At 37.3% G+C, this 26,986-nt stretch overlaps 1 protein-coding gene across 1 annotated transcript in view; it reads left to right on the forward strand.

Annotated features, from left to right (window-relative positions):
• Positions 1 to 26,986, forward strand: part of LOC109689336 (serine/threonine-protein phosphatase 4 regulatory subunit 1-like) — a 30,691-nt gene that overhangs the window by 584 nt on the left and 3,121 nt on the right. The window contains 6 exon segments of the mRNA XM_074062097.1: positions 420 to 586; positions 4,328 to 4,465; positions 7,055 to 7,133; positions 11,534 to 11,611; positions 13,324 to 13,390; positions 23,649 to 23,831. Coding sequence (XP_073918198.1) covers positions 420 to 586; positions 4,328 to 4,465; positions 7,055 to 7,133; positions 11,534 to 11,611; positions 13,324 to 13,390; positions 23,649 to 23,831 — 712 coding nt within the window.

Here is a 26,986-nt window from a genome sequence, read left to right on the forward strand (position 1 = left end):
TCCACCAAATTGGAACTACTACTTTACAAGTCTTCATTTTGTTCCACAAAAATTGTTCTTGTTAGGTATACCAATGACTTTCATACTGATAAAACCAATTAACAATTCTGAGTAGATATTTGCCTTGGTCTTGCTATAGTATTTGTCATGGATGATTGCATCTGTCTTTTAATACTCTCAGACTAGGCAAGCCCCTGGGCTCTGTTTGTGAATTTGTTCTCCATTTCCCTTCCTGGGGTACCTTATCTCTTCTGCTAGCTATTAAAACCAATACTCAATGACTCCTAGATTTCAGTGGTGGAGTCGGTTTGGGAAATGAGATTATCATTTTTAGCAGTGTCCACTTTCAAATTTGGTATGAAGCACTATTCCATATTTGACTATTGACTAGATGTTCTGTGATGTTTGATGTGTATCAGGAAGACATTTCTGATGAACTTGGGAGCCAGGATAAAAAATCTACATCTTCAGAGGCCACAGACCAACACCTGCTCATCCATGGCCCTGTGGAACTGAGAAATGGCTGCAGTAGGAAGAAGAGACATCTGTTCTTACTTAACAATTCATTACTTATATCAAATACCAGGTATATATGTACTACATCCTCTCATTATTACAAAATGCATTTTCATTAGCAAGTGAATTTTCACTAACTCTTACTAGAAGAAATCATAAAGAGTTTTTCTACATTTTTTGCAAATGCTCTGATTCTTCCTTTATTCCACAAGCTTGTGTAGATCCTATTCTGTGCCCCTATAGAGAATACAATCAAGAATGGATAGAATCAGGCAGGCATTGTAATGCATATCTGTAATCCCAGCCCTCAGGAGGTGGAAGAAGGACTATTGTAAGTTCCAGGCAAGCCTGGGCCACATAGTGAGGACCACTATCAAAAGAAAAAAAAATCAAGATAATCAAAATTTGCCAGCAGTGACCTATTTGCCTAGTCTCATGGGTTGATTTAAAAAAGGGGGAGATTTCAGATTATACTTCTAATAAGATAACATGTGGAGCAGGTATGACAGTGTTAAAGAGGGTCATCCATGCGTGCCTGTCTAGGCTGATTACATTTAAATTCCACCTAGGAGATAAAAAGAGGACAGCGAGAAAGACCACCTAGGCCCTGGCATGAGGTTCTTGGGACATTCCCTGCCAGAGCCTGAATGAAGACAATCTTAAAATTGTCAGGCTATTTGCATTCTCTTTATTACCAAGGTTAACCCACTAGAGGGATATCATAACTACTAATAGAAGCATCACATATGTCGCATGTAACTTTCCCAAGAGTCCAAGGCAGGTATCAAAAATCCAGGTTTTAGATATGAAAACAGAGGCTGAGAAAGGCCTGGTAAGTGGTCCAAGTTCAGACTCTGGGAAATTGCAAGGAGTGATTCAAGTCCAGATCAGTCTCATTCAACACCAATCCACCTATGTCTATCTGTGCTCAGCCTCAGAGAGAAACTTTGACAGAGTTCATTCTCAGCTTCTCAGGACCTTCCAGACCACTCACATTCTATTTTCAAAAGGGAACAAGTTTTCCTTCACTTGTTTTTCTTAACCTTTGTAATTATCAGAGTATTAGGGAGAATAGAACTTTGATTTCATATTAAAAGCCATCTATTATCCTGGATACTGCTGATCCCTTAATGGATTTATAAAACTTACAGTGTTCTGCTAAGGCCTTTCATATAAAGACAATGTCCTTTATGTTAGAAAATTGCATCTGCTCAAGAACTGGATTTTTATTTTAATTGGCCCATTATTCTAAAAGATGTACAACACTTTCTCATTTTTCACATATTACTTTTGAGATAGTTCTCTGCATCCCCTGAAAGATTTTTTTATAATATAATAAAATTTATACTAATTTATTTAATAATGTCCTCCTTTCAGAGAGTCAGACCTTAAAAGATTTTCTGCCAGGCTCCAGTGGCCCACACCTTAATCTTAGCTCTTCGGGAGACTGAGTCTGTGAGGAGTGCAGTTTGAGGCCAAGCTGGGCAAAAAGTTTAAGATTTCATGTTCAACAACTAGTGCTTCTAGTTATGACAAGATGTATAAAACAATAGTGGTCCAAGCTGGCCTGGGCACAAGGCAAGAGCCTTCTCAAAAATAACCATAGCAAAATGGGCTAGAGGTGGTGACCAAGGGGCAGAGCACTTGCCTAGCAAGAGCAAAGCCCTGAGTTCAGACCCCAGTACCACCAAACAAAGAATATTTTATATTCTCTACACCCATTTGGAATATTAGGAAGTATAAGTGATTTCATGCATTTGAAATGAATTAATAACCACAAGGCCCTTGAGATGCAGAAAAAAAAAACTATTTGTGAGAAGATAGTTATCAGTACTGAATGCAACCTTTTACTACAATTTTTATGAAAGTATGCATAATTATTGTCATTTGGTCATGGTTAGCATTAATATGATGAAATATTTTTTGAGAAATATGTCTAATTACTTCCTGAAGTAACAAACGTTTTCTTTTTCCTTACATGTCCCATTTAGAGAGTTATGTGTTGTGCCTTCAGTTCCTTCAAATTAATGATCAGAGTTTATTGCCTTGTTTCCCCACTTCTCTAAACAGAAAGAGTGGATGTTTGTGTTCCATTTTACCTCAGCTCCCCTCAGCTTCGCTTTGGAAACACTCACTTTTGAGGTTGATGAGGCAGGAATTAACTCAAGTGGAATAAAGACTTGATCAATTTCCCCATGTATTTTGTGGAAATAAGTGAATTTCACAATGTGAGAAGGGATTCAGGGAATTTAAGTGTTTGTTTGCTCCACAAGACACTATGTTTGCTCCACTTGTGCTGAATGTTAACAGCAAATATTTTGAGATCATTGTCCTCTTTAATGAAGAAAAGATGTTGATTTAGCTCACAAGAGATTGTAATTGTTTTATACTGCAGGTTGAGGATACTCAACCTTATCCAAAATACTTGGGACCAGAAGTCTTTCAGTTTGGGTTTTTTTTTTTCAGATTTTGGAAATTTGTATGTACATACAAGATATCTTGGGGATGTGATGGAAATCGAAATGTGAAATTCATTTATATTTTGTATACACATATAGACATAGCCTAAAAGCAATTTTATATGATATGCCTGTATTTTGACTCCCACCTGTCACATGAGATCAGGTATGAAATTTTCTACTTCTGATATCATACTGGTGCTCAGAAAGGATTGCATTTCAGAACATTTAAGATTTTGGAGGTCAGGGATTCTCAACCTATACATTAGAAAATTCTGTTCCCATGAAGATGGAGCCTTCATGATCACTTTTGATATTCATGAGAAAGATAGGAGCTGGTTGTTTTCATTGCAATTCAGTTGTTTTGCAATAGAGAATCTGCTTTATAACTCTTCAGATTAATAATAGTAGAGTCTCAGAAGAATTTACAAAGGGAGAAGACCATACACCTTTTTTTTTTTTTTTTGGTGGTATCGGGGTTTGAACTCAGGGTCTACACCTTGGGCCACTCTATCAGCCCTTTTTTGTGAAGGCTTTTTGGAGATAGGGTTTTGTGAACTATTTGCCTGGGTTGGCTTTGAATTACAGTCCTCCTGATCTCTGCCTCCTGAGCAGCTAGGATTACAGGCTTGAGCCACCAGTGCCCAGTGACCATTTACCTATTGAGTGTACACCACTCACATGGAAGACCTTGTAGTTTCTGCTGCAGTTTGTCTTGTTCTGTTTTTTGGTTTTTTGTTTTTTGAGTTGGGACTGGTTTGTAGGCTATAGTTTTTCAGTATAAACACAATCAATGGAAAAACGATATCATCAAACTCTTAATTATGAGAGGAAATTTAAAATAACCCATTTGTTAATAGCAATATATGTTTTGTGATCTAACACTGAAATGTATTTTAAAATCCTTGAATCCAAGGTTATATTTCTATCCCTGTCTGTCATATGAAAAATTTATGTTTTCATAAATCATATACTTTGTCATCTTTATTCAATCCCTCAAATTCTTTTTGAAATAAGACATAGAAAGTAAATCAGTTAACGGTTCTCCAAAAAATGTCTTTAAAATATGGAGTATGATGTTTGCTTAATACTTAACATCCAGAAATAGCACTGACAGTCTACAAATGTTTGCTGCTATCCATAAAGTTTGTTCAGTAATTCCTTGGTGAGGCTTCACCTATCTCCCCCTTGGTTAAGACCCATCTAGCTGTTCACTGAACTGTGCTGTAAGGGTGCTAGAAATGGAAGGGGCATGCTTTGCTCTGGAGCAAGGAGAATTAGTGTCTTCCCATGAGTACAATTGCTCCTACACTTAAGACACAAACAGAGATTGTGCTTGATTATCTTTCTAGGTATAAGAAAATATTCAAGATCAAGTATGTAATCCCATTACGGACACTATGGATGGATAAAGTAGAGGATAGCCACAGCAGTGGAAAGAAGTCCTTTCTCTTGGGGTGGCCCATAGAGAACTTCAAGGCCACCTTCCCGTAAGATCCACAACTTGGCCTTGTGTTTATGTGGTACTTGTTATAGGACAGTCACTTTTATATTGTCTAGCAGAGATCAAAAATATAATTAAAATTTCCACAACTTATTTAAAATGGGAAAACATTTTGATCTAGGTGCATATTAAGCTGTAAACTCACTTTTTGGCCTCCATAAGACCCTTCATTTGCCTTGGATTTTCCCCAAAGATGTTTTTACGTGCAAAAACGTACCAATGAATCAATAATCAAATAGGTTCTGACCAGTGGTATTTCAACAAGGCTCTGGAAGCTACTTGTGGTGGGTGGGTGTTTGGGTACTGTGTAAGGCAAAGCAGGAACCAAGGGACTAGGCCTCTTTTCCAACATCTTCTCTCTATAATGGTCAGGTATTATCCTGATCATCGTAGTCCTTCAACAAAGACCTTTGAATAGTCCAATAAAGTTTAAAAAATTCCTTTTGTATTTTCAAATTAATTCCTTAAAGAAATAGAATTTAATTATGCAAATAAAATTAACCATGTCATCAAAAACTGAGGGCCTGAATTGCTGTATAGCAAATTATCATATTTGTTGTCTATGGATGATGTATTTCTTATGTGGTGTCTTTAGACAACCTGAAATAGAGGTTTATTTGTGTAGTGCAGGTTAATTTACCAAAGCGAAGATGGAAATGTGACTGCCTACCAAGCCATCTTGAGCCCATACTCTTGGATTCACAGGGAATGTGTAACAAAGGTCTGATCTGAACAACCCCATGCCAAGTTGCGGACATATTTTACATATCCACGGTTCATTACATGCACTCAACATTCTTCTTTACTCTCTTCACCCCTCTCTACTGAAACCTTATGCACCATCACAATGTTGAGACAACTATCCAAAATATTAAAAATTTTGCAAATTTACTAAATTCTGTGATGCAGGTTTTGACTCAAAGAAAACTTAATAAAGATTATTGCTATGAATAATCTTCCTCAGATTGATACCATGTTTGAATCAATCATGTTCTGTTCTGTGGAAATTTTCTCTAAAGGCTACCAGTTCTTATTGCTTTTTTTTTTCCCTCCATGTTGCAGGTTAGAAGGAGTTTAAATTGGGACTATAGGAATACTTTGATAAGAAAGTTTCAAACTCCCCCCCAACCTTTTTTTTGATGAGGGAATAAAATGTGAACATTACATTTACAGTTAGTTATAATGCTACAAAAATACCCAGCACCTAATGCTTTTTCTATTTGCTATTATTAAGATTCTTCATATTAGCATAATTAGAAGTAACATCCGTGTACATTTGCAGTTTAGGACCATCTGGGTGGTCCAGACTCCTGATGAAACAAGTACCAGACAGCAGAGAGCTAGAAAGTGCAGGAGCTGTTACTGTTAGAAATGTAAAGTGTCACAGACCTGGGGGAAAAAAGTTTGATGTTCCCATAATAATTTCAAGATAGGATTGTTAAATGATTCAGCATTCACTCCTGAATGGTAGACCCATGAAAAATGCAAACATACATCCACACAAAAATTTGTGCACAAATGTTCACAGCAGCATTGTTCATAACAGCCAAAAATACAAACAAACAAATGTTTAACTAATGAATGTATAAACAAAATTTGGTGTAAGATCATCTTTCTCAGGTGTGGAAGCTGAAGCTTAGAGCAGTTACCTGTCTTGCCTGTCATCACATAATTGCAGGGCATAGTTGGAATCCAATGTTTTAATTTCAAACCAACTTCTCTTCCACTCTAAAATCCACTTCCCATCACTGGAAGATGACGTGTAAAAGAGCTGGGTGCATTAAACCCAGTTATCAACAGGATACTGCTGTACACATATCAGTAACAATGGGCTGCTAATATTTTTATCTGGAATTGATGATCTTAAAATCTTAGCATAAAAATATAGTTTAATTTTTTCTCACTTTTTAAATTGCAGGTCTTTGGAACAAAAAGAAAAATGGTGCTCATTCCTTGAAAGGTATTTTGCCAATGTACATATCTTAACTCTTTAATATGTGATAAAAGAAAAGTCAGGACCCCAAATCTTTTCTAATTTTTCACCACAGAATTTACTAGACTGTCCTGAAATAAGTTCTTACTTGCATTTACCCTGGCTGCTACTATAAATAGTGTTCTCTAGTTGATGTGCACACTTTGTTTATATTTGAGGAAATTTTAGTTACAACTCATTCTTTTCTTCTTTTCAACCTATAGATTGGAGCTAACATTATTCTTGAAACATATTAATTCTCATAAGCTCATTTCACTTACTCTATTGAGTGAATTCAGAGAAACTGCTCCTTCTTACCTTTGATCCCAGGATGCTGTTACACCCTCCCAAACAGACAAGAATGCTTTGAGGACTGGATCTGCTTCCCAAATATCACTTTCCAGAGAAACCTGCTTTCTTGTGGGCTGCATCTCATTTTCCTGAGATATTTGTGCATATTTTTAAACACATACTTGAACTTTAGTCTTTACTTATGCTTTTTAAAATAATATAAATGAATAATATTATCAACATAGGTTGGCTTGAAAATAAGCTAGCACCTCATTCATTTTTACTATTTGTGGTTATTCTTAAATTCATTAGAAACATCAATCTAGTGAAAGAGGAGGATCAACAGAAAAGCCTTGAGCTCCAGATCTTCACCAAAGACATCCAGCACTCTGTAAGTGTTTTTAAGACCAAAAAGAAAATTTCAGGGAGAGGAAGAGGGAAAGAAAGAGGGAAGAGAGAATTTGTAAAATACCACATGGAACTGATAACTTAAAAAAGGAAACAAGTGGGGGGACTAGTAAGGGATGGTTAAGAAAGAGAAATAGAGGTGGTGAGTTTGATTGAAGTACTTTATATGCATGTATGTAAACATCACAATGTAATCCCTTTGTAAAAGTAATTTAGGCTAATAAACTATATTCTATTTTGAACAAATTCAGTTTCTCCCTCAATATGTTCTAGCTGCATTTACAGTGAAGACCCATTAATAGTGTATTTCTTTTAAAATATTATGTTGAAAAGTACATTATAGTGTAAATTTGTTTAAACATTTATCAATAAAGAGTATCATGTGGAAAATTATTTTCATGTGTGCATGTATGTTTTGTATGTATGTATTTATGTACATACACATATATATATGTATATAGGAAGTTCTAGAATATATGAAGCAACATAACTCCATGCTAGCTACAGAGGAAATACTTCAAATTAAATGTCCATAAAATGTACTGGTTGTTGTAATGAAGTAATTTTCCCAAGCAAGTATTTTTTACTGCAATTAGATTTGTATTCAGATTTTCACAACTTACTTTAAGAGTGGTTACAATGTTTCTATGTTTTTTAAAAAATGACGTTTAGATATTTTATTTTAAAATACTTTGTATCTTTGAAAAAAAAACCCTGTATATTCAATACTGTGTGGCAGCCAGGATGTTCACAATAATGAACATAATTTTCTAGGTGATTTTACGTCATTTGGTTCTGTTACACAAAATAGTACTGAAGGAGGTAATGTACCAAAACATTCTTTCCTGGCCAATAGCAAAACCATGAGATTATTCTGACCTCTTCCTATGAACCAGATGCATTGTGGGTGTAAGAAGAGACTGGACAGTTCTTCTGTAAGGAAACACATGCTTGTTTTCTGCCTGTTTGATTTCAGTGGTGATAAGTAGTTACATTTAGAATTTGTCATGGAATACATCTTGTCATTTTACAAATTCAACTTAATTTGAATCTAATTTACAAAAACTAAACATTTTGAATGCACTTCTTTTTGTCTCATAAGTTGACTGTCTCCATCATCTTAAGTGTTGCCTCACTTCTTGAGAATTGGGGATGTTTGCACAGTCTTTATATACCAAGTAATTCTTTAACTCATATGGAAAAAAAGCTAGTTTTTTCCAAATGTTTTGATAAATATTTTTAGAACCTTATTTGTTGCTGGATGCTGGTGGCACATATCTGTAATCCTATGTGGGAGGCTGAGATCAAAAGGACTACAGTTTGAGACCATCCCAGGCAAAAAATAATGAGACTCCCCCCATCTCAAACATTAGCTTGGCATGGTGGCATGTACCTGTTAGCCCAGTTACATGGGAAGCAGAGATTAGAGGAATTGAGGTTCTAGGCCAGTTGGGGGAAAACGTTTTGAGCACCCAAATTCAACAGAAAAAAGATAGGCATGGTGGCACTTGCCTGTCATCCAACAAGGGCAGATAGTATAAAATGGGAGTATTGTGGTTCTCTCAGTCTTGAGCAGACTACGAGAACCTATCTCTGAAGTAACCAGAGCAAAAAGGGCTAGCAGCATGGCTAGTGTAGTAGAGTGCCCATCTAGCAAATACAAAGTCCTGAGTTCAAATCCCAGTATCACCAAAAAACACTTTATTTATTTTTTTGCAAAGAGCTTGGTCTACACAAATTTACCAGTGTTGTCTAAAACAACACCATCTGGAATGAATATATACATTATTGTAACTGTTATTTTGAACTTAACATGTTCCAGATGCCATGAACGCCACTGTCTTACAAACTATATTAATTAGAAAAGGATTAGCATTTCAAAGAGTTTTTTTCATTATAAAAGATTTCATGCTGGAATTTTAAAATTCTAAAGGCCTTTCTGACATCTTAAAGACTACAGAATTTTTACAACTAACTAAATTCCAAGCTAAAGCCCAATATCAGTACCCTCCATATATTTTAGCACAATAAACTCTAATTTCCATGAGTTAGGATGATCTGAGCCTACTTTGGGTTCAGTGACACATTTTCACAATTCATGGACTGTAAGAAGCATGATGTGGAATGAATGAATTTAAGATGGTGTGTTCATAAAAATCCAATGCATTCTGGCCACTCTTTGTGGGTAAGCCTATAATCCTAGATTCTTACAAGGCAGAGACTGGAAACATTGGTTCAAAGCCAGCCTGGGCAAAAAAACCAAAAATAAAACAAAACTGCTAGCCTGATCCACATGTCTGGTAGACCACTTGCCCAGATGTGCTAGATGTGCTAGATGTGCTAGGCCCTGGGTGATTCTCAGCAGCATGCACAGACACACATACACATGTGCAGACACACACACACACACACACACATCAAATTAACAAATGAACAACTTTCAGGACCAGCTGTTATGTCAACCAGTTAGTCCATAATAAAGTACAATGAAAATACTATGATTTATAAAAGGATTTCCTTAACTTAATTTTTAGCATCATTTTAGGTGGGCACCCATCTATGCTGTTTGTCTTTTTAGCCAGAGTCTTGTTATGTAACTCCAGCCAGCCTCAAACTCACATTCCTCTTACCTCAGCCTTTGGAGTGCTGAGATTACAGAACTGTGACACCATGCACAGCAGCTGTTTGCCTTCTTTAGGCACTGTTTGTCAGAGGACACAGATCTCATTATGGATTTATCTGATATTACAAAATGCACATGCATGGTAATTTTCTTAGTTTATGATAATGGATTTTGAAATCCATATAGTTCAATGGTATTAATCAGAATTTCTTTAATCCTTTTCACGTTTTCTACATATTGTCTTCCTATTTTTCTAGACTACATTTTCAAAATGAGACATAGTAGAAAAGACTTTATTCATTGGAAGATAGTAATAGAACTAAAATGAGGAAAGGTTTCATTCTTGATTCTTTGTTTCATCATTTCAATAGACATGAACAATGATAATCCTCCAAACCCTGAAAGTGCTCTCTATGTAGTGTTTAAGTCTTTAATACCCAGTTTTTAATTCTGATTTTAGTAGAACTGAATATATGACATGCAAAGGAATAAAACCATACTCTCAAAACACATCTTGGGTTGACAAGGAACAGATTCAGATCCTCTTTTGGAAACTACTCTTCCCCCATTATGGAAACCACCTCACAGTGCTCAGAACCAGTCCCTATGCTCTGTCTGAATAATGATTTTTTTCTCTTTCTTAATTAAGCTAAGCTGTTATAGTTCAAGTGAAATGTGTTATACTGAAATGTTTTCTACTGGTTTATGTTACATAAAGGAATGACAAATTAACAACAGTTTGTGCTCTACATGTGCTTTACCTTGTCATCACTTGAAAACAAGCTTTGCTTGTTGAATATGGATAACAATTGACAATAAGTGTTCCATCATGTGCTTTGTAATTCTTTTCTTTTTTTCCTTTATTCATATATTTATATGTGCATACATTGTTTGGCTCATTTCTGCCCCCTGCCCCCTCACTTCCAGGCAGAACCTGTTCTGCCCTTTTCTCCAATTTTGTTGAAGAGAAGACATAAGCAATAATAAGAAAGACAAAGCGTTTTTGCTAGTTGAGATAAGGATAGCTATACAGAGAGATTCCTAGCATTGCTTCCATGTACAAATGTGTTACAACCCAAGTTGATCCATCTCTGACTTTTTCACTAGTTCCTGATCCCCTTCCCATATTGACCTCTGTCACTTTAAGCTTACTGTATTAGCTCCTCTGCAGTGGGGGCATCAGACACTTTCAAGTTTTGGGTTTCCTACTTTTCCCTATTCCTCCTGTATGTGCTCTCCCCTTAGCGTGTGACCCAAATCCAACATTACTGCATTTGCCCTAGATCTAAAGTCCGCATAGAGGGAAAACATACAATTTTTGTTCTTCTGAGCCTGGCTAACCTCACTCAGGATGATGTTCTCCAGTAAAATTCCATTGTGTATAAATATCACATTTTCTTAATCCATTTGTCAGTAGTGGGGCATCCTGGCTATTTCCATAACTTGGCTATTGTGAATAGCACTGCAATAAACATGGGTGTGCAGGTGCTTCTGGAGTAACCTGTGTCTCATTTCTTTGGGTATATCCTCAGGAGTAGGATTGCTGGATCATATGGCAGATCTATGTTTAGATTTTTAAGAAGCCTCCATATTGTTTTCCAGAGTGGTTGCACTAGCTTGCATTCCCACCAGCAGTGTACAAGTGTTCCTTTTTCCCCACATCCTTGGCAGCACCTGTTGTTGTTGGTGTTTTTGATGATGGCTATTCTAACAGGGGTGAGGTGGTTCTTGATTTATACCATTTTTCTCATCTTTTATAGCCTGTTGCTGTCACTGCAGCAAGTACTGATATGGTGAACGATGTTATCATGAAGACCCTCTCGATTCTAGGAAAAAGTGTAAGTTACTTGCAAACTATAACATATATTCTGGTTTTATATGTTATATTCAGATACAATAAAACTTATATGATATATATAATAGGAAAGTTCTAGCCTCCTTTTTTGGAATGTTCTTTTTGTATCTTTTCTGTATTCTCCTTTCCCATGCCTATTTATTCAGATTATCACCAGAGGACAAATCTGAATGTGTTGAATTCTAACATGTATTCTTTATTATATATTTTTACATGAAGAACATGTTGCTAGAAGCCATTTTCCCTGGATGTTGGTCCTAAGAATGAGAAGCTGATTTCTTTAAATAACTGATAAAGAGAAAGATAAGTTTGGGATGAGACACAGAGCTGAAGGCATTTGTGTGTGCTCCACATTCATCCTGTTTTACTTTTGAGTGTCTGTTGTCTTATATTTTGATGGTGCTGGTATATGCAGCTAATTATTTTTTAGTGCACATATTCAAGGATAAGGCAGGAAAAGAGGAAGGGGAAAGTGTACACAGCTCAGAGTTTTATTAAATATAATGACCTTCGGATCAATAGGAACTGAAGGAGGCATGGGTATAAGATGGCTTCTTATGTAAAATTCTTTCTCATTGTGAAAATTCCTTGGTATTGTGAAATGATCTAAAGAATTGTTTTTAAATAGACTGAGTGATATAATCAAGTCCCTTAAAAACACAGGGCAACCAGAATTTGGAATAATAAATGAATCATTTTTATACCAGTAGAATTTAATAATACATTGTGAAGTGTACTGAATTTATATCTTCTTAGTAAAGCATTGCTTTCTAAAGTGCAATATGCACGTGTTCTGTTTAAGAATTAAATCTTGGAAGAGAGTGAATAGTTTTAGAGGTAGAGTTGGGAGACCAACTTAAATAGAGATCATTTAATTCCTGTTTGTGAATTTATTTTGCTTAATGTGAACAGCTCACCAAAAATGAAAGAATTTGTATTTTAATGAAGAACTGAGATTATTTGGTTTTATATGTTTGCCTCATTTAAGCAACTCCAACAAAAAGTGTCTAGCACCCGTCTTATAAGAAAATATATTTTATTAGGTCCCACTTCCTATATGTCATATAGTATCTAGCTGATGTAGCATGCAGGTGTGTGTGCCTATCACCAATAACTCCATTTGAAACATATTTTTGCTTTAGCTCTTCCTTTTGAGCCCAAAATAATTCAACAGAATCTATGTAATTTGGGTTTGTTTAAATGGGATTTCCATATTGTTGACCAATAATTCTGCTGTGGATAACAGTTTTTCATGTGTGGCCTATTTTCCAGATAGAGTCCTTATATTTTCTCCCCAGTAGGGCTCCTCTGCCTGAAAGCCAAAAGCTGGCTTCACTGTGACGTCTGAAGGTCTTCTGGATCTCTGTCACTTTTTCTCAGGATTGCTGAGCTTACGATGTCTTCTAAGTTTTCCTTTGCTCAGGCACAGTCACGGCGTATGTGTGGCTCTCTGAGCAACAAGTCTGTCTGGAGAGGACATGTAAAAATGGAACCCAGCATTCTCCACAGACTGTGGAGACAGTAGGAGGCAGGACCCAGGGGATTAGACTTTTCTTCCTTAGGGAAGGAGCATGAGTGTGATTACTGACATGAATTCCTTTTCTTTTTAGAAAAACAGAAATGGTAAGGAACTATGTTCTTCAAGGATCTATTGTGAATGATTTTTTCTGAGGCTTAATCCTATTTGTCTTCCAGGGGTGTGAGAAGGAATACCTGCTGTCCTTTGATTCTGGGAAGGAAGAAGCCCCATTCATGCTCACTGGTAAATATCAAGGAAAATCTAAAATGTGATTGATTATGCTCAAAATTGTACCTATAAGTCTCAAAATATTATTGCTTAAGCTGAACTATCTCTAAATGTAAAAATGGCTCATAGTATTCACTTGTACATTTAAGAAATAATTACCCAGCACTTACTCTATGACAGGTACATGGAATCATCTCTACTCAACAATTTTTGGTACAGTTATGGAGAAAAATACAAATCTACTTCCAATTTTTCACATAAAAACAGATTTCTTTTTTTAAATTTTTATTGTTTTATTATTCGTATGTGCATAAAATGCTTGGGTCATTTCTCCCCCCTGCCCCCACCTCCTCCCTTACCACCCACTCCACCCCCTCCCTCTCCCCCCCACCCCCTTGCTACCCGGCAGAAACTATTTTGCCCTTATCTCTAATTTTGTTGAAGAGAGAGTATAAGCCATAATAGGAAGGAACAAGGGTTTTTGCTAGTTGAGATAAGGACAGCTATACAGGGAGTTGATCACATTAATTTCCTGTGCATGTGTGTTACCTTCTAGGTTAATTCTTTTTGATCTAACCTTTTCTCTAGTTCCTGCTCTCCTTCTCCTATTGGCCTCAGTTGATTTTAAGGTATCTGCTTTAGTTTCTCTGCGTTAAGGGCAACAAATGCTAGCTAATTTTTTAGGTGTCTAACCTATCCTCATCCCTCCCTTGTGTACTCTCGCTTTAATCATGTGCTCAAAGTCCAATCCCCTTATTGTGTTTGCCCTTGATCTAATGTCCACATATGAGGGAGAACATACAATGTTTGGTCTTTTGGGCCAGGCTAACCTCACTCAGAATGATGTTCTCCAATTCCATCCATTTACCAGCGAATGATAACATTTCATTCTTCTTCATGGCTGCATAAAATTCCATTGTGTATAGATACCACATTTTCTTAATCCATTCTTCAGTGGTGGGGCATCTTGGCTGTTTCCATAACTTGGCTATTGTGAGTAGTGCCGCAATAAACATGGGTGTGCAGGTGCCTCTGGAGTAACCTGTGTCACAGTCTTTTGGGTATATCCCCAAGAGTGGTATTGCTGGATCAAATGGTAGATCGATGTCTAGCTTTTTAAGTAGCCTCCAAATATTTTCCAGAGTGGTTGTACTAGTTTACATTCCCACCAACAGTGTAAGAGGGTTCCTTTTTCCCCACATCCGCACCAACACCTGTTGTTGGTGGTGTTGCTAATGATGGCTATTCTAACAGGGGTGAGATGGAATCTTAGCGTGGTTTTAATTTGCATTTCCTTTATTGCTAGAGATGGTGACCATTTTTTCATGTGTTTTTTGGCCATTTGAATTTCTTCTTTTGAGAAAGTTCAGATTTCTTTTTTTTTTTTTTTTTTTTTGTAGAGGCTTTCTTTATGACTTACTATATTGTTTTTTTTTTTTTTCATTTTTCTTTTATTATTCATATGTGCATACAAGGCTTGGTTCATTTCTCCCCCCTGCCCCCACCCCCTCCCTTACCACCCACTCCACCCCCTCCCGCTCCCCCCCTCAATACCCAGCAGAAACTATTTTGCCCTTATCTCTAATTTTGTTGTAGAGAGAGTATAAGCAATAATAGGAAGGAACAAGGGGTTTTGCTCGTTGAGATAAGGATAGCTATACAGGGCATTGACTCACATTGATTTCCTGTGCGTGGGTGTTACCTTCTAGGTTAATTCTTTTTGATCTAACCTTTTCTCTAGTTCCTGGTCCCCTTTTCCTATTGGCCTCAGTTGCTTTAAGGTATCTGCTTTAGTTTCTCTGCGTTAAGGGCAACAAATGCTAGCTAGTTTTTAGGTGTCTTACCTATCCTCACCCCTCCCTTGTGTGCTCTCGCTTTTATCATGTGCTCATAGTCCAATCCCCTTGTTGTGTTTGCCCTTGATCTAATGTCCACATATGAGGGAGAACATACGATTTTTGGTCTTTTGAGCCAGGCTAACCTCACTCAGAATGATGTTCTCCAATTCCATCCATTTACCAGCGAATGATAACATTTCGTTCTTCTTCATGGCTGCATAAAATTCCATTGTGTATAGATACCACATTTTCTTAATCCATTCGTCAGTGCTGGGGCATCTTGGCTGTTTCCATAACTTGGCTATTGTGAATAGTGCCGCAATAAACATGGATGTGCAGGTGCCTCTGGAGTAACAGTCTTTTGGGTATATCCCCAAGAGTGGTATTGCTGGATCAAATGGTAGATCGATGTCCATCTTTTTAAGTAGCCTCCAAATTTTTTTCCAGAGTGGTTGTACTAGTCTACATTCCCACCAACAGTGTAAAAGGGTTCCTTTTTCCCCACATCCTCGCCAACACCTGTTGTTGGTGGTGTTGCTGATGATGGCTATTCTAACAGGGGTGAGGTGGAATCTTAGTGTGGTTTTAATTTGCATTTCCTTTATTGCTAGAGATGGTGAGCATTTTTTCATGTGTTTTCTGGCCATTTGAATTTCTTCTTTTGAGAAAGTTCTGTTTAGTTCACATGCCCATTTCTTTATTGGTTCATTAGTTTTGGGAGAATTTAGTTTTTTAAGTTCCCTGTATATTCTGGTTATCAGTCCTTTGTCTGATGTATAATTGGCAAATATTTTCTCCCACTCTGTGGGTGTTCTCTTCAGTTTAGAGACCATTTCTTTTGATGAACAGAAGCTTTTTAGTTTTATGAGGTCCCATTTATCTATGCTATCTCTTAGTTGCTGTGCTGCTGGGGTTTCATTGAGAAAGTTTTTACCTATACCTACTAACTCCAGAGTATTTCCTACTCTTTCTTGTATCAACTTAAGAGTTTGGGGTCTGATATTAAGATCCTTGATCCATTTTGAGTTAATCTTGGTATAGGGTGATATACATGGATCTAGTTTCAGTTTTTTGCAGACTGCTAACCAGTTTTCCCAGCAGTTTTTGTTGAAGAGGCTGCTATTTCTCCATCGTATATTTTTAGCTCCTTTGTCAAAGATAAGTTGCTCATAGTTGTGTGGCTTCATATCTGGATCCTCTATTCTGTTCCACTGGTCTTCATGTCTGTTTTTGTGCCAGTACCATGCTGTTTTTATTGTTATTGCTTTGTAATATAGTTTGAAGTCAGGTATTGTGATACCTCCTGCATTGTTCTTTTGACTGAGTATTGCCTTGGCTATTCGTGGCCTCTTGTGTTTCCATATAAATTTCACAGTAGATTTTTCAATCTCTTTAATGAATGTCATTGGAATTTTGATGGGAATTGCATTAAACATGTAGATTACTTTGGGGAGTATCGACATTTTTACTATGTTGATTCTACCAATCCATGAGCATGGGAGATCTCTCCACTTTCTATAGTCTTCCTCAATCTCTTTCTTCAGAAGTGTATAGTTTTCCTTGTAGAGGTCTTTCACATCTTTTGTTAGGTTTACACCTAGGTATTTGATTTTTTTTGAGGCTATTGTAAATGGAATTGTTTTCATACATTCTTTTTCCGTTTGCTCATTGTTAGTGTATAGAAATGCTAATGATTTTTCTATGTTGATTTTATATCCTGCTACTTTGCTATAGCTATTGATGATGTCTAGAAGCTTCTGAGTAGAGTTTTTTGGGTCTTTAAGGTATAGGATCATGTCGTCTGCAAATAGGGATATTTTGACAGTTTCTTTACCTATTTGTATTCCTTTTATTCCTTCTTCTTGCCTAATTGCTCTGGCTAGGAATTCCAGTACTATGTTGAATAGGAGTGGAGATAGTGGGCATCCTTGTCTGGTTCCTGATTTTAGAGGGAACGGTTTTAATTTTTCTCCGTTAAGTATAATGCTGGCTGTAGGTTTGTCATATATAGCTTTTATAATGTTGAGGAACTTTCCTTCTATTCCTAGTTTTCTTAGAGCTTTTATCATGAAATGATGTTGGATCTTATCAAAGGCTTTTTCTGCGTCTATTGAGATGATCAAGTGGTTTTTGTCTTTGCTTCTGTTAATGTGGTTTATTACGTTTATTGATTTTCGTATGTTGAACCACCCCTGCATCCCTGGGATGAAGCCTATCTGGTCGTGGTGGATAATCTTTTTGATGTGTTGCTGAATTCGGTTTGCCATTATTTTGTTGAGGATTTTTGCATCAATGTTCATTAAGGAGATTGGCCTATAGTTCTCCTTTTTGGAGGTGTCTTTGCCTGGTTTTAGGATAAGTGTAATACTGGCTTCATAAAATGTGTTAGGCAGTTTTCCTTCCCTTTCTATTTCGTGGAACAGTTTAAGGAGGGTTGGTATCAGTTCTTCTTTAAAGGTCTGATAGAATTCAGCAGAGAATGCATCAGGTCCTGGACTTTTCTTTTTGGGGAGACTCTTGATTGCTGCTTCAATTTCATTTTGTGTTATAGGTCTATTCAGGTGATTAATTTCCTCTTGGTTCAGTTTTGGATGATCATATGTATCTAGAAATCTGTCCATTTCTTTTAGATTTTCAAATTTATTTGAATATAGGTTCTCAAAGTAGTCTCTGATGATTTCCTGGATTTCCATGGTGTTTGTTGTTATCTCCCCTTTTGCATTCCTGATTCTACTAATTTGGGTTTTTTCTCTCCTCATTTTAGTCAGGTTTGCCAGGGGTCTATCGATCTTGTTTATTTTTTCAAAGAACCAACTTTTTGTTTCATTAATTCTTTGTATGGTTTTTTTGGTTTCTATTTCTTTGATTTCAGCTCTTATTTTTATTATTTCTCTCCTTCTATTTGTTTTGGGATTTGCTTGTTCTTGTTTTTCTAGGAGTTTGAGATGTATCATTAGGTCATTGATTTGGGATCTTTCAATCTTTTTAATATATGCACTCATGGCTATAAACTTTCCTCTCAAGACTGCCTTAGCTGTGTCCCATAGGTTCCGGTAGGTTGTGTTTTCATTTTCATTGACTTCCAGGAACTTTTTAATTTCCTCTTTTATTGCATCGATGATCCATTCTTCATTAAGTAATGAGTTATTTAGTTTCCAGCTGTTTGCATGTTTTTTGTCTTTACTTTTGTTGTTGAGTTCTACTTTTACTGCATTGTGGTCAGATAGTATGCACGGTATTATTTCTATTTTCTTATATTTGCTGAGGCTTGCTTTGTGCCCTAGGATATGATCTATTTTGGAGAAGGTTCCATGGGCTGCTGAGAAGAATGTATATTGTGTAGAGGTTGGATGAAATGTTCTATAGACATCTACTAGGTCCACTTGATCTATTGCATATTTTAGATCTTGGATTTCTTTATTGAGTTTTTGTTTGGATGACCTATCTATTGATGATAATGGAGTGTTAAAGTCTCCCACAACCACTGTGTTGGCGTTTATATATGCTTTTAGGTCTTTTAGGGTATGTTTGATGAAATTGGGTGCGTTGACATTGGGTGCGTACAGATTGATGATTATTATTTCCTTTTGGTCTATTTCCCCTTTTATTAGTATGGAATGTCCTTCTTTGTCTCGTTTGATCAATGTAGGTTTGAAGTCTACTTTGTCAGAGATAAGTATTGCTACTCCTGCTTGTTTTCGGGGGCCATTAGCTTGGTAAATCTTCTTCCAGCCTTTCATCCTAAGCATATGCTTATTTCTGTCGGTGAGATGAGTCTCCTGTAAGCAACAAATTGTTGGATCTTCTTTTTTAATCCATTTTGTCAAACGGTGTCTTTTGATGGGTGAATTAAGTCCATTGACATTAAGTGTTAGTACTGATAGGTATGTGGTGATTCCTGCCATTTAGTTATCTTAGTTGTTTGAAGGTTTGATTGTGTGTACCTAACTTGATGTTACTCTCTACTGTCTTGCTTTTTCTTATCCTGTGGTTTGGTGCTGCCTGCCTTTTCATGGTTAAGTTGGGTGTCACTTTCTGTGTGCAGGATCCCTTGCAGAATCTTTTGTAATGGTGGCTTTGTGGTCACATATTGTTTTAGTTTCTGCTTATCATGGAAGACTTTTATTGCTCCATCTATTTTGAATGATAGCTTTGCTGGGTAGAGTATCCTGGGGTTGAAGTTATTTTCATTCAGTGCCCGGAAGATCTCACCCCACACTCTTCTTGCTTTTAATGTTTCTGTTGAGAAGTCTGCTGTGATTTTGATGGGTTTACCTTTGTATGTTACTTGTTTTTTCTCTCTTGCAGCCTTCAATATTCTTTCCTTAGTTTCTGAACTTGTTGTTTTAATGATGATATGTCGTGGAGTAGTTCTATTTTGATCTGGTCTGTTTGGTGTCCTGGAGGCCTCTTGCATGTGTATGGGAATATCTTTCTCTAGATTTGGGAAATTTTCCATTATTATTTTGTTGAATATATTACGCATTCCCTTCGCTTGCACCTCTTCTCCTTCTTCGATGCCCATGATTCTCAAGTTTGGTCTTTTGATGGAGTCGGTGAGTTCTTGCATTTTCTTTTCACAGGTCTTGAGTTGTTTAATTAATAGTTCTTCGGTTTTTCCTTTAATTACCATTTCATCTTCAAGTTCTGAGATTCTGTCTTCTGTTTGTTCTATTCTGCTGGATTGGCTTTCCGTTTTGTTTTGCAGTTCTGTTTCGTTCTTTTTTCTGAGGTTTTCCATATCCTGGCTGTTTTCTTCTTTATTGTTGTCTATTTTTGTCCTGAGTTCATTTATCCATTTATTCATTGTGTTCTCTCTTTCACTTTGGTGTTTATACAGTGCTTCTATGGTTTCCTTTATTTCTTCTTTTGCTTTTTCAAATTCTCTATTTTTATTGTCTTGGAATTTCTTGAGTGTCTCCTGTACATTTTGGTTGACCCTATCCAGTATCATCTCTATAAAATTCTCATTGAGTACTTGTAGTATGTCTTCTTTTAAATTATTCTTGTAGGCTTCATTGGGTCCTTTGGCATAGTTTATCTTCATTTTGTTGGAGTCTGGCTCTGAGTTTCTGTTCTCTTCATTCCCCTCTGGTTCCTGTTCTAATTTTTTGCTGTGGGGAAACTGGTTTCCTTGTTTTTTCTGTCTTCCTGTCATTGTCCTTGGTATTGTTACTGTCCCTGTACTGTGTGTAATTAAGTATTTTCTAGCTTGTAATAATAACAATGGTAATATTGAGAACGGAAGAGTGAGCTGAGATGGAAAGCAAGAAGTTAAAGAAAAGGGGAAAACAAATATACAGACAAGAGGGAGAAAGCAGAACAAGGTATCAGACAAGAGAGTTTCAAAGGTATAAACAGGGAGTGTTAGTGTACTAATCGACAGTAAGCTGAACAGACAATAGAGAGACAGAGAGAGGATTGAAAATCAAAGATAAAAAAAATAAAAAATAAGTATATGAAAGTAATATCTATTTATAAAAATGAATTAAAATAAAATGGAAAATAGGAAATTAAAAAAAAAAAAAACCAAAAAACTTCCAAGTTTATATGCAATGCAATTTCAGTCTTAATAATTTGGATGTCCGTCTTAATCTCCAGTCCTGGAGTTGGTGCCTCAGATGTTGTTCTGTAGTTGTCTCATCAAAGGGGATGCATAAAGTAGAACAAAACTACACTCACACACACACAGAAGAAAAAAAAAAAAAAAAAAAAAAGCCCCACCAAGTGTCCCCAGTTCAAATGCAATAGTTTCAGTAAGTTTTTCGGCTTGCAGGTGTAATTCGGTTGTTCTCTCATCAAAGGTAGGGAGAAAAAGAAAAAAAAGCGTCTGGAGGCAGTTCTGAGAGTGGTATCTGCAACTGTGGCTTGCCTGCCTGCTGCTCTCAGCCTGTAGCTGGCGGCGTTATTTATGCAGATCTCTGGGGTGAGCTAGCGCTCACCTGGTCCCACAGGCTTTGTTTGCTCAGAGTTCTCCTGTGCGGGGGAGGGGGGCCTCTGCTACAGGCTTTTCCCTTTCCAAGCACTGGGAAAGGCGACACTGCCCCGCATTGTCAGGCCTGCGTGTTTATTTACAGTTCACGTGGGAAGTGGGTCTTCCCTCCTCTCACAAGCGTCCCCGCTCCTGGTTGCTGGCGCGCCCCGCTCCCGCCAGAGCCTCTCCGGCCCGCCCGGCTCGTTTATTTACAGTCCCGGGAAGGATTCCCTTCCCCCAATCTTCAGCGCTCAGGGCGCCCCGCCCTCTTTCCAGCGTGTCTTAACTGTTCTTATTGCTTAGTACTCAGTTTCTCTTTTTTTTCCCGGGTGGAGGTCAGTCTGTCCAGGGGGCTATGCTGCTCTGGCCCAGGCTTGTCTGTGGGGGAACCGCGGTACCGCGAAGCTCACCTGGTCCGCGTCTTCCCAAGCCGTATGGGCGCCGGCCACTGGCGGCCCGGGGGCCTCCTCGGTTCTGCGTTTAACGTGAAGTGGAGATTCTCTGCGCCGGCTGGAGATGTGGAGGAGTCAAAGTTATGCCTTTTCTCAGTGATTATGCCTGCAAAGTGTGTCTCCAGCGTCTCTCCAAGATTTCACTATAGGAGGCTCGCTTTCTGCTTCCTACCTCTAGCCGCCATCTTGGAATCTCCAGATTTCTTAAAAGAACAAGACCAAAACTGTTTTTGTCCATGATTTATACTCCATTTATTATTCCTGTTCAGTAAAAATTCCCTACACCATTTTTTAAAGATTAGGGAAACCTCTAGTTTTTAAGGATCTTCTAAAATTTAGCCATAGCTATGAATCCAAGTACAACTATTTAATTACCACAAGCTCCATACTCAGAACTATTCTCAGCATAAACAGAAAAAGAGATAATCAGACTCCTAAAGTCTTCCCTGACAGGCCAAACTGTATTTTGCATTTGTTAGGTTGCATTTTCTAGCATGCCTTTTCAAAGTTACTGATAGATTATTCATCTTTAAAATAGTTATTAGAACAAACTAGGTAGAAGAATAATTCATGAAGGGACCAAGTGTGGTCCCTTCAACCACACTTGTTTCATCAACTGTGGTTGAAGAAACAAAGGCATTCTAGCACAAGAAGGGACAGGACAGTAATATATGCTATGGGGAGGAGGAGATGATTTCTGTTGAAAACCATAGAGCATTTTTCTTTTTAGTAATGTTGACATTGTGAAATAGGTCAGCAATAAAATAAATTGAGAAGGGAACACTGGACATATATATTAATTTGATAAAATATTGTCTCAATAATAACTTTAAGACTTGGAACACCTTCACAGATGGCTGGCTTTAAGTATTCATGGGAATCCTTTATCAGACTTTCTGAATTCGTTATTTTTAACATACTCTCAGTTTCCAAGTGTGGATCAACTCCTGGTCATCCTGATGCCTTGGTTTTATTGCATTGATGCCAGAGGGGCTGCTTTTACCCTAGAAATGAAAAAACTGCTGTGTTTCTTGTTCTGAATATAGCATTGGCCTTGTATCTGGGCCAGATGGAAAGAAAAGCAAGAGTTCACCAAGTTACATCAGTGAAAAATGAGAAATGGATGAAAGGAAGCATATATACTCTTCCCAGGTGATGAAATTCATTTCATGGCATAGTATCTTTGAGAATTCCTTGTAAAGGAAGTAATTTAAAGCAGGAAACACTAAAACAAGTCATGTGAAATGCTGCTCCTCATGACTGTGTGTCTGGTTTTCCACCCTGCAGGGTTTTGCACATTTGTTTCTGCGTTCTAATATCCTACAGCCTTCCGTCTGCTCATTTTCTGTGAGGAGCCACTTGGAGGACAGCAGTCTGAGGGAAGCAAGAGGGAAACTCCTGTTGAAGAGTACCCCTGACTTGAAAACTGACAAAGGGGAACAAACTCTCTGTTGATTAAACTGTCATCACGTATGAAAAAATACTAATCTTAGTAATTATTGGCATGTCTACTGCAATTATTAAAGAATGCTAAGAACTACTGTCCATCAATATATTTTCTTCCATCTTTATAAGTCTCTGAAATAGGGAGGAAAAGTGTTTCAAATGATGAATGTAAGGTTAGAGGAGTCAAGCAATATGCCTAAGATATAAAAATTTGGTTGATGTCAAGGCAGAAACTAGAAGGTCTTAAGTAGTCTCAGATGGGAACATAGAAAAAGTCACCATTGCATAATGCACTGATGGATCTATGCATTCCAAATGAGGCAACATATTTAAGTTTTTTTCATATGTCTTTATTACTCAAACTCCTGTGCGTGGCAACTTGTTTTCTGAATGCTCTCCACATTGAGGGTGTATAGTTCACACTGAAGAAACACAGCATTCTTCATTCCATAGGCCCCAAGAGAACCAAGCTCATAAAATAATTCATGAGCTCAGCAAAAGGTAAGTTTGAACACACCCATCACCATCAACCTGAATCTATATTTCAATTTTTCTCCACATAGGGCATGAATGTCCATATGCTATTAAAATTAACCACCTTGGAGATAAGGCATTTAAGACACGTGAACCAAAAAAGTCAACCTCTTTGACCCTGCAGGATCCCTTCCAGGAGCAGGTGTCCCCAGACCTTGAAGGACAATTTTTCCTAGACCGGAGACATGCAGCCAAATGCAAACAGGGGAGCAGTGAGTACTTTCCCTTCCTTTAAGTGCCATCCCTTAGCACACATCCTCATTCCTTAACAAAAAACAAATAAAACCTCACGACACATAGGTTTTCTTCAGATAGCAGGAGGGGGTAGTATAAGCCAGAACTCAATACTCACTCAGAATCAGACTGAAAATGCCTCTAAGGACTGAAGTTAAGACCAAGAAGAATTTTTTTCATACCTCCATGGAGATAATTGGTCCTTTAACTGTTTCCCCAGAACACTTTAGACAAATAGGTAGCAGGCACACATCTGTGTATCTCAACAGAGGATGATCTTTGGACACCTGGACTCTTATATCTTACCCATCCCAGGGTTGCTGCTAGGATCTGGGGCCACAGCAGCCATGACTGAATGACTTTGACACACTTGGAATGGTAGGTCTTGAGTAAAGATTGATGCTATTAAATGGAATCTGTTCTTAGTCTGAGGTGTCTTTAGGGCTCTATCCTAAATTCAGTTGTAACTCTACCCCATGGCCAGTTTACATTCTACATATGCCATAGTTAAATATGTAGCCTAGAATTGCACTGGACATTCTTAGTTGGGGACTTTTTAATTTATCCTTCTTGTCATCTTTCACTGTGATATTGCAGTATTCTTCCACTGATTTTTCATATTCTGATATAGATGTGTTATTAATTTGGGATATAATTTGGTTAGAAGGAGTAGTTCCTTCTTATTTTAATGTTATCATTGTTATTCTTTAAGCACACATGTTACATTTTTTCTACCATAACTTTAGCTTGAGGACTCCACTAATCTAGTTTGTTCTAGGATTGTTCAAGATAGGCTGGGCTTATGTGCAGTTAGGTTTTTTCATCACCCCACATTTTAATGGCACTCACATACACTTTCATTCGTTACACAGACAATATGATCTCTCCCATTAAATAACATACATCACCAAAGACCTGAATGAGTTTGAAAATATTTTTGAGAAAGTATTGGACTTAATGTTTACTTTGCTTTCAGTCTTTGATCATTGAATAGCTTGCATATATGGCTTTGTTTCAAAGGATAGGGCATTATTAATATTGTTTTTCATATAAGACTAAGAGAATACATTTGGGTACTTTTGGAAATAATTAAATCAGAGAAACCAGGTTGAATACAACACTTGAACTTGTGTTGAAATATCATACAGGACCATCCTCCAGGATTTAAGAATGTGTGTACTTTCTTCTTTCTTAACTTTTGAATTGGTAAGGGGTATGTACAACAGGTAGAGAGGTAGCATCAATTTTGCAGGCTGCTGTTTAGGCTGCCTTAAATCATCTGAGTGAGGGGTAAACTTAGTTTTATCAAGAGTTCTATGAATAATGTCTTGTTCTGACGAGTACATTAATCCAATGAGGGATAGGTAGTATCTTTCAGGTTAAGCTGATGAATTAAACCTAAAAAAGCTTTGAGCAAATTGTCCAAGCAAGTGTCAGAGCCAAAAACCCACACTGGCCCCTCTGATACAGCCCCACAAACATTTTTCCATGGTTTTATACAAAAGCAAATCCCAGAAAAGCCAAGTGAGCAGGTAGTTAAGGATATTTGGTCAAATGTCAATCACCTTGCAAACCTTGGCTCATCTGTTATCTTTTTAAATGTTTGGTGTATGTTACTTATTTAATAAAATATGAATGTACTATGCTTAGAAAACATTCATACTGAGCAGTAGAAACTTTGGACTCAGGTTTTAACATAGACTACATGGTGAAGTGGGCAGAGGCTGACTGAAAATTGCCTCAGGCAGGGGTCTCAGTAACGGCAGATGGCCTTGAGGGGATAGAGCAGACCCCCTCAACATGTTCAGAAAGTCAACAGAAGAACATTTGCTTTGAAAGGAGAATATTATAAGACATCTGGAGTTGGATACCAAATAGTTTTAGCTTTGACAATGTGAATTCATTGATATTGCTTATCCTCTGGAATCTTGTCCAACTAGGTGTTAATGGTCTGGTGATACAGTACTACAGGCCAGAGACAACTGTCTCTGTCCTGTCTAGGATGCATTCACATGGGAAGAACAAAGCCTATTGGACTTATCAGGCCAACAGATTTACCAGTTAACTGGTTTACAAAGAAGAATATATTAACACTACCAGGTAAATCACCAACTTTAGAACATGGAGCATTTGCAGTGTAAATTACTCAGTTTTTCTAATAGGCATTACTCCTAGCACAGTATAAAATGAAAATGGTGGGAAACAGGTGAAATGAATGAAAGAACTAAATGCAATAATCTCCCTTCTTCCTTTGATGCAGAGCCAACTGCAAATAAAAGATGCCCTTTCATGAACTGGGTATCTTTCCAGCACTCTAACACTTGCCACAACAACTTGTGTGAAGCTCCACCACTCACAAGGACAGAACAACTTGTCAGAACTTCTATAATGGGTAGGTGTGAGAATGACAGTCCACCATCTCCAATTCTGAGTATAAGAGCTTGTTGTTACATATTACTTTTAAATTTTTACTCTCCTCAGGAAGCAAATTCTACTCATAACATAAATATTTAGGCCTATAAGTATTAGGTTTATAGGATATGTGTACTATTTCCCAGAAAGATTCCAAATGGAAGCAAGGATCCCTCACACATGAATAGGTAAATGAAGTATCTAAGAAAAATACACCCTTGCACTATAAAACAGGACTGTTTAAGAATGTCCAAGTTTCTATAAGTTTAGTTGTTTCATTACCTCATATTTTCATGGCAAGAAAATACACATACTTTCATGATGAGAACATATACTTTCATTAGTCACATAGACAACATGAATTCTCACATCAAATAAGATACATCACAAAATAACATAAAAATTGTTGTCATTTGCTGGCTGAACATGGGTGACCAGAGCCATAAAAGATGAGGGGACTACTGAGTCTTGCTCAATAGCCATTTTAATGAAGCATACTACTGTTTTACAAACTCCTTTTTCACAGAGAGCATTTGGTCAGAAAAAGCATGCCAAGTATTACATGTCAAGTTTACATTAGTACAGGGAAGTACAGTTAAAATTAACTTTTTGTTATGTCTCTTTTAAAATGGGAACAGAGAAGCAGGAGAAGCACACAGTAGCATAACTTTCTTATTTACATCTGAAGGACAGGAAGCCATTTGGGGAACCTTGAGCACTG

This window comes from Castor canadensis, chromosome 19, assembly GCF_047511655.1.
Source record: "Castor canadensis chromosome 19, mCasCan1.hap1v2, whole genome shotgun sequence".
NCBI lineage: Eukaryota > Metazoa > Chordata > Mammalia > Rodentia > Castoridae > Castor > Castor canadensis.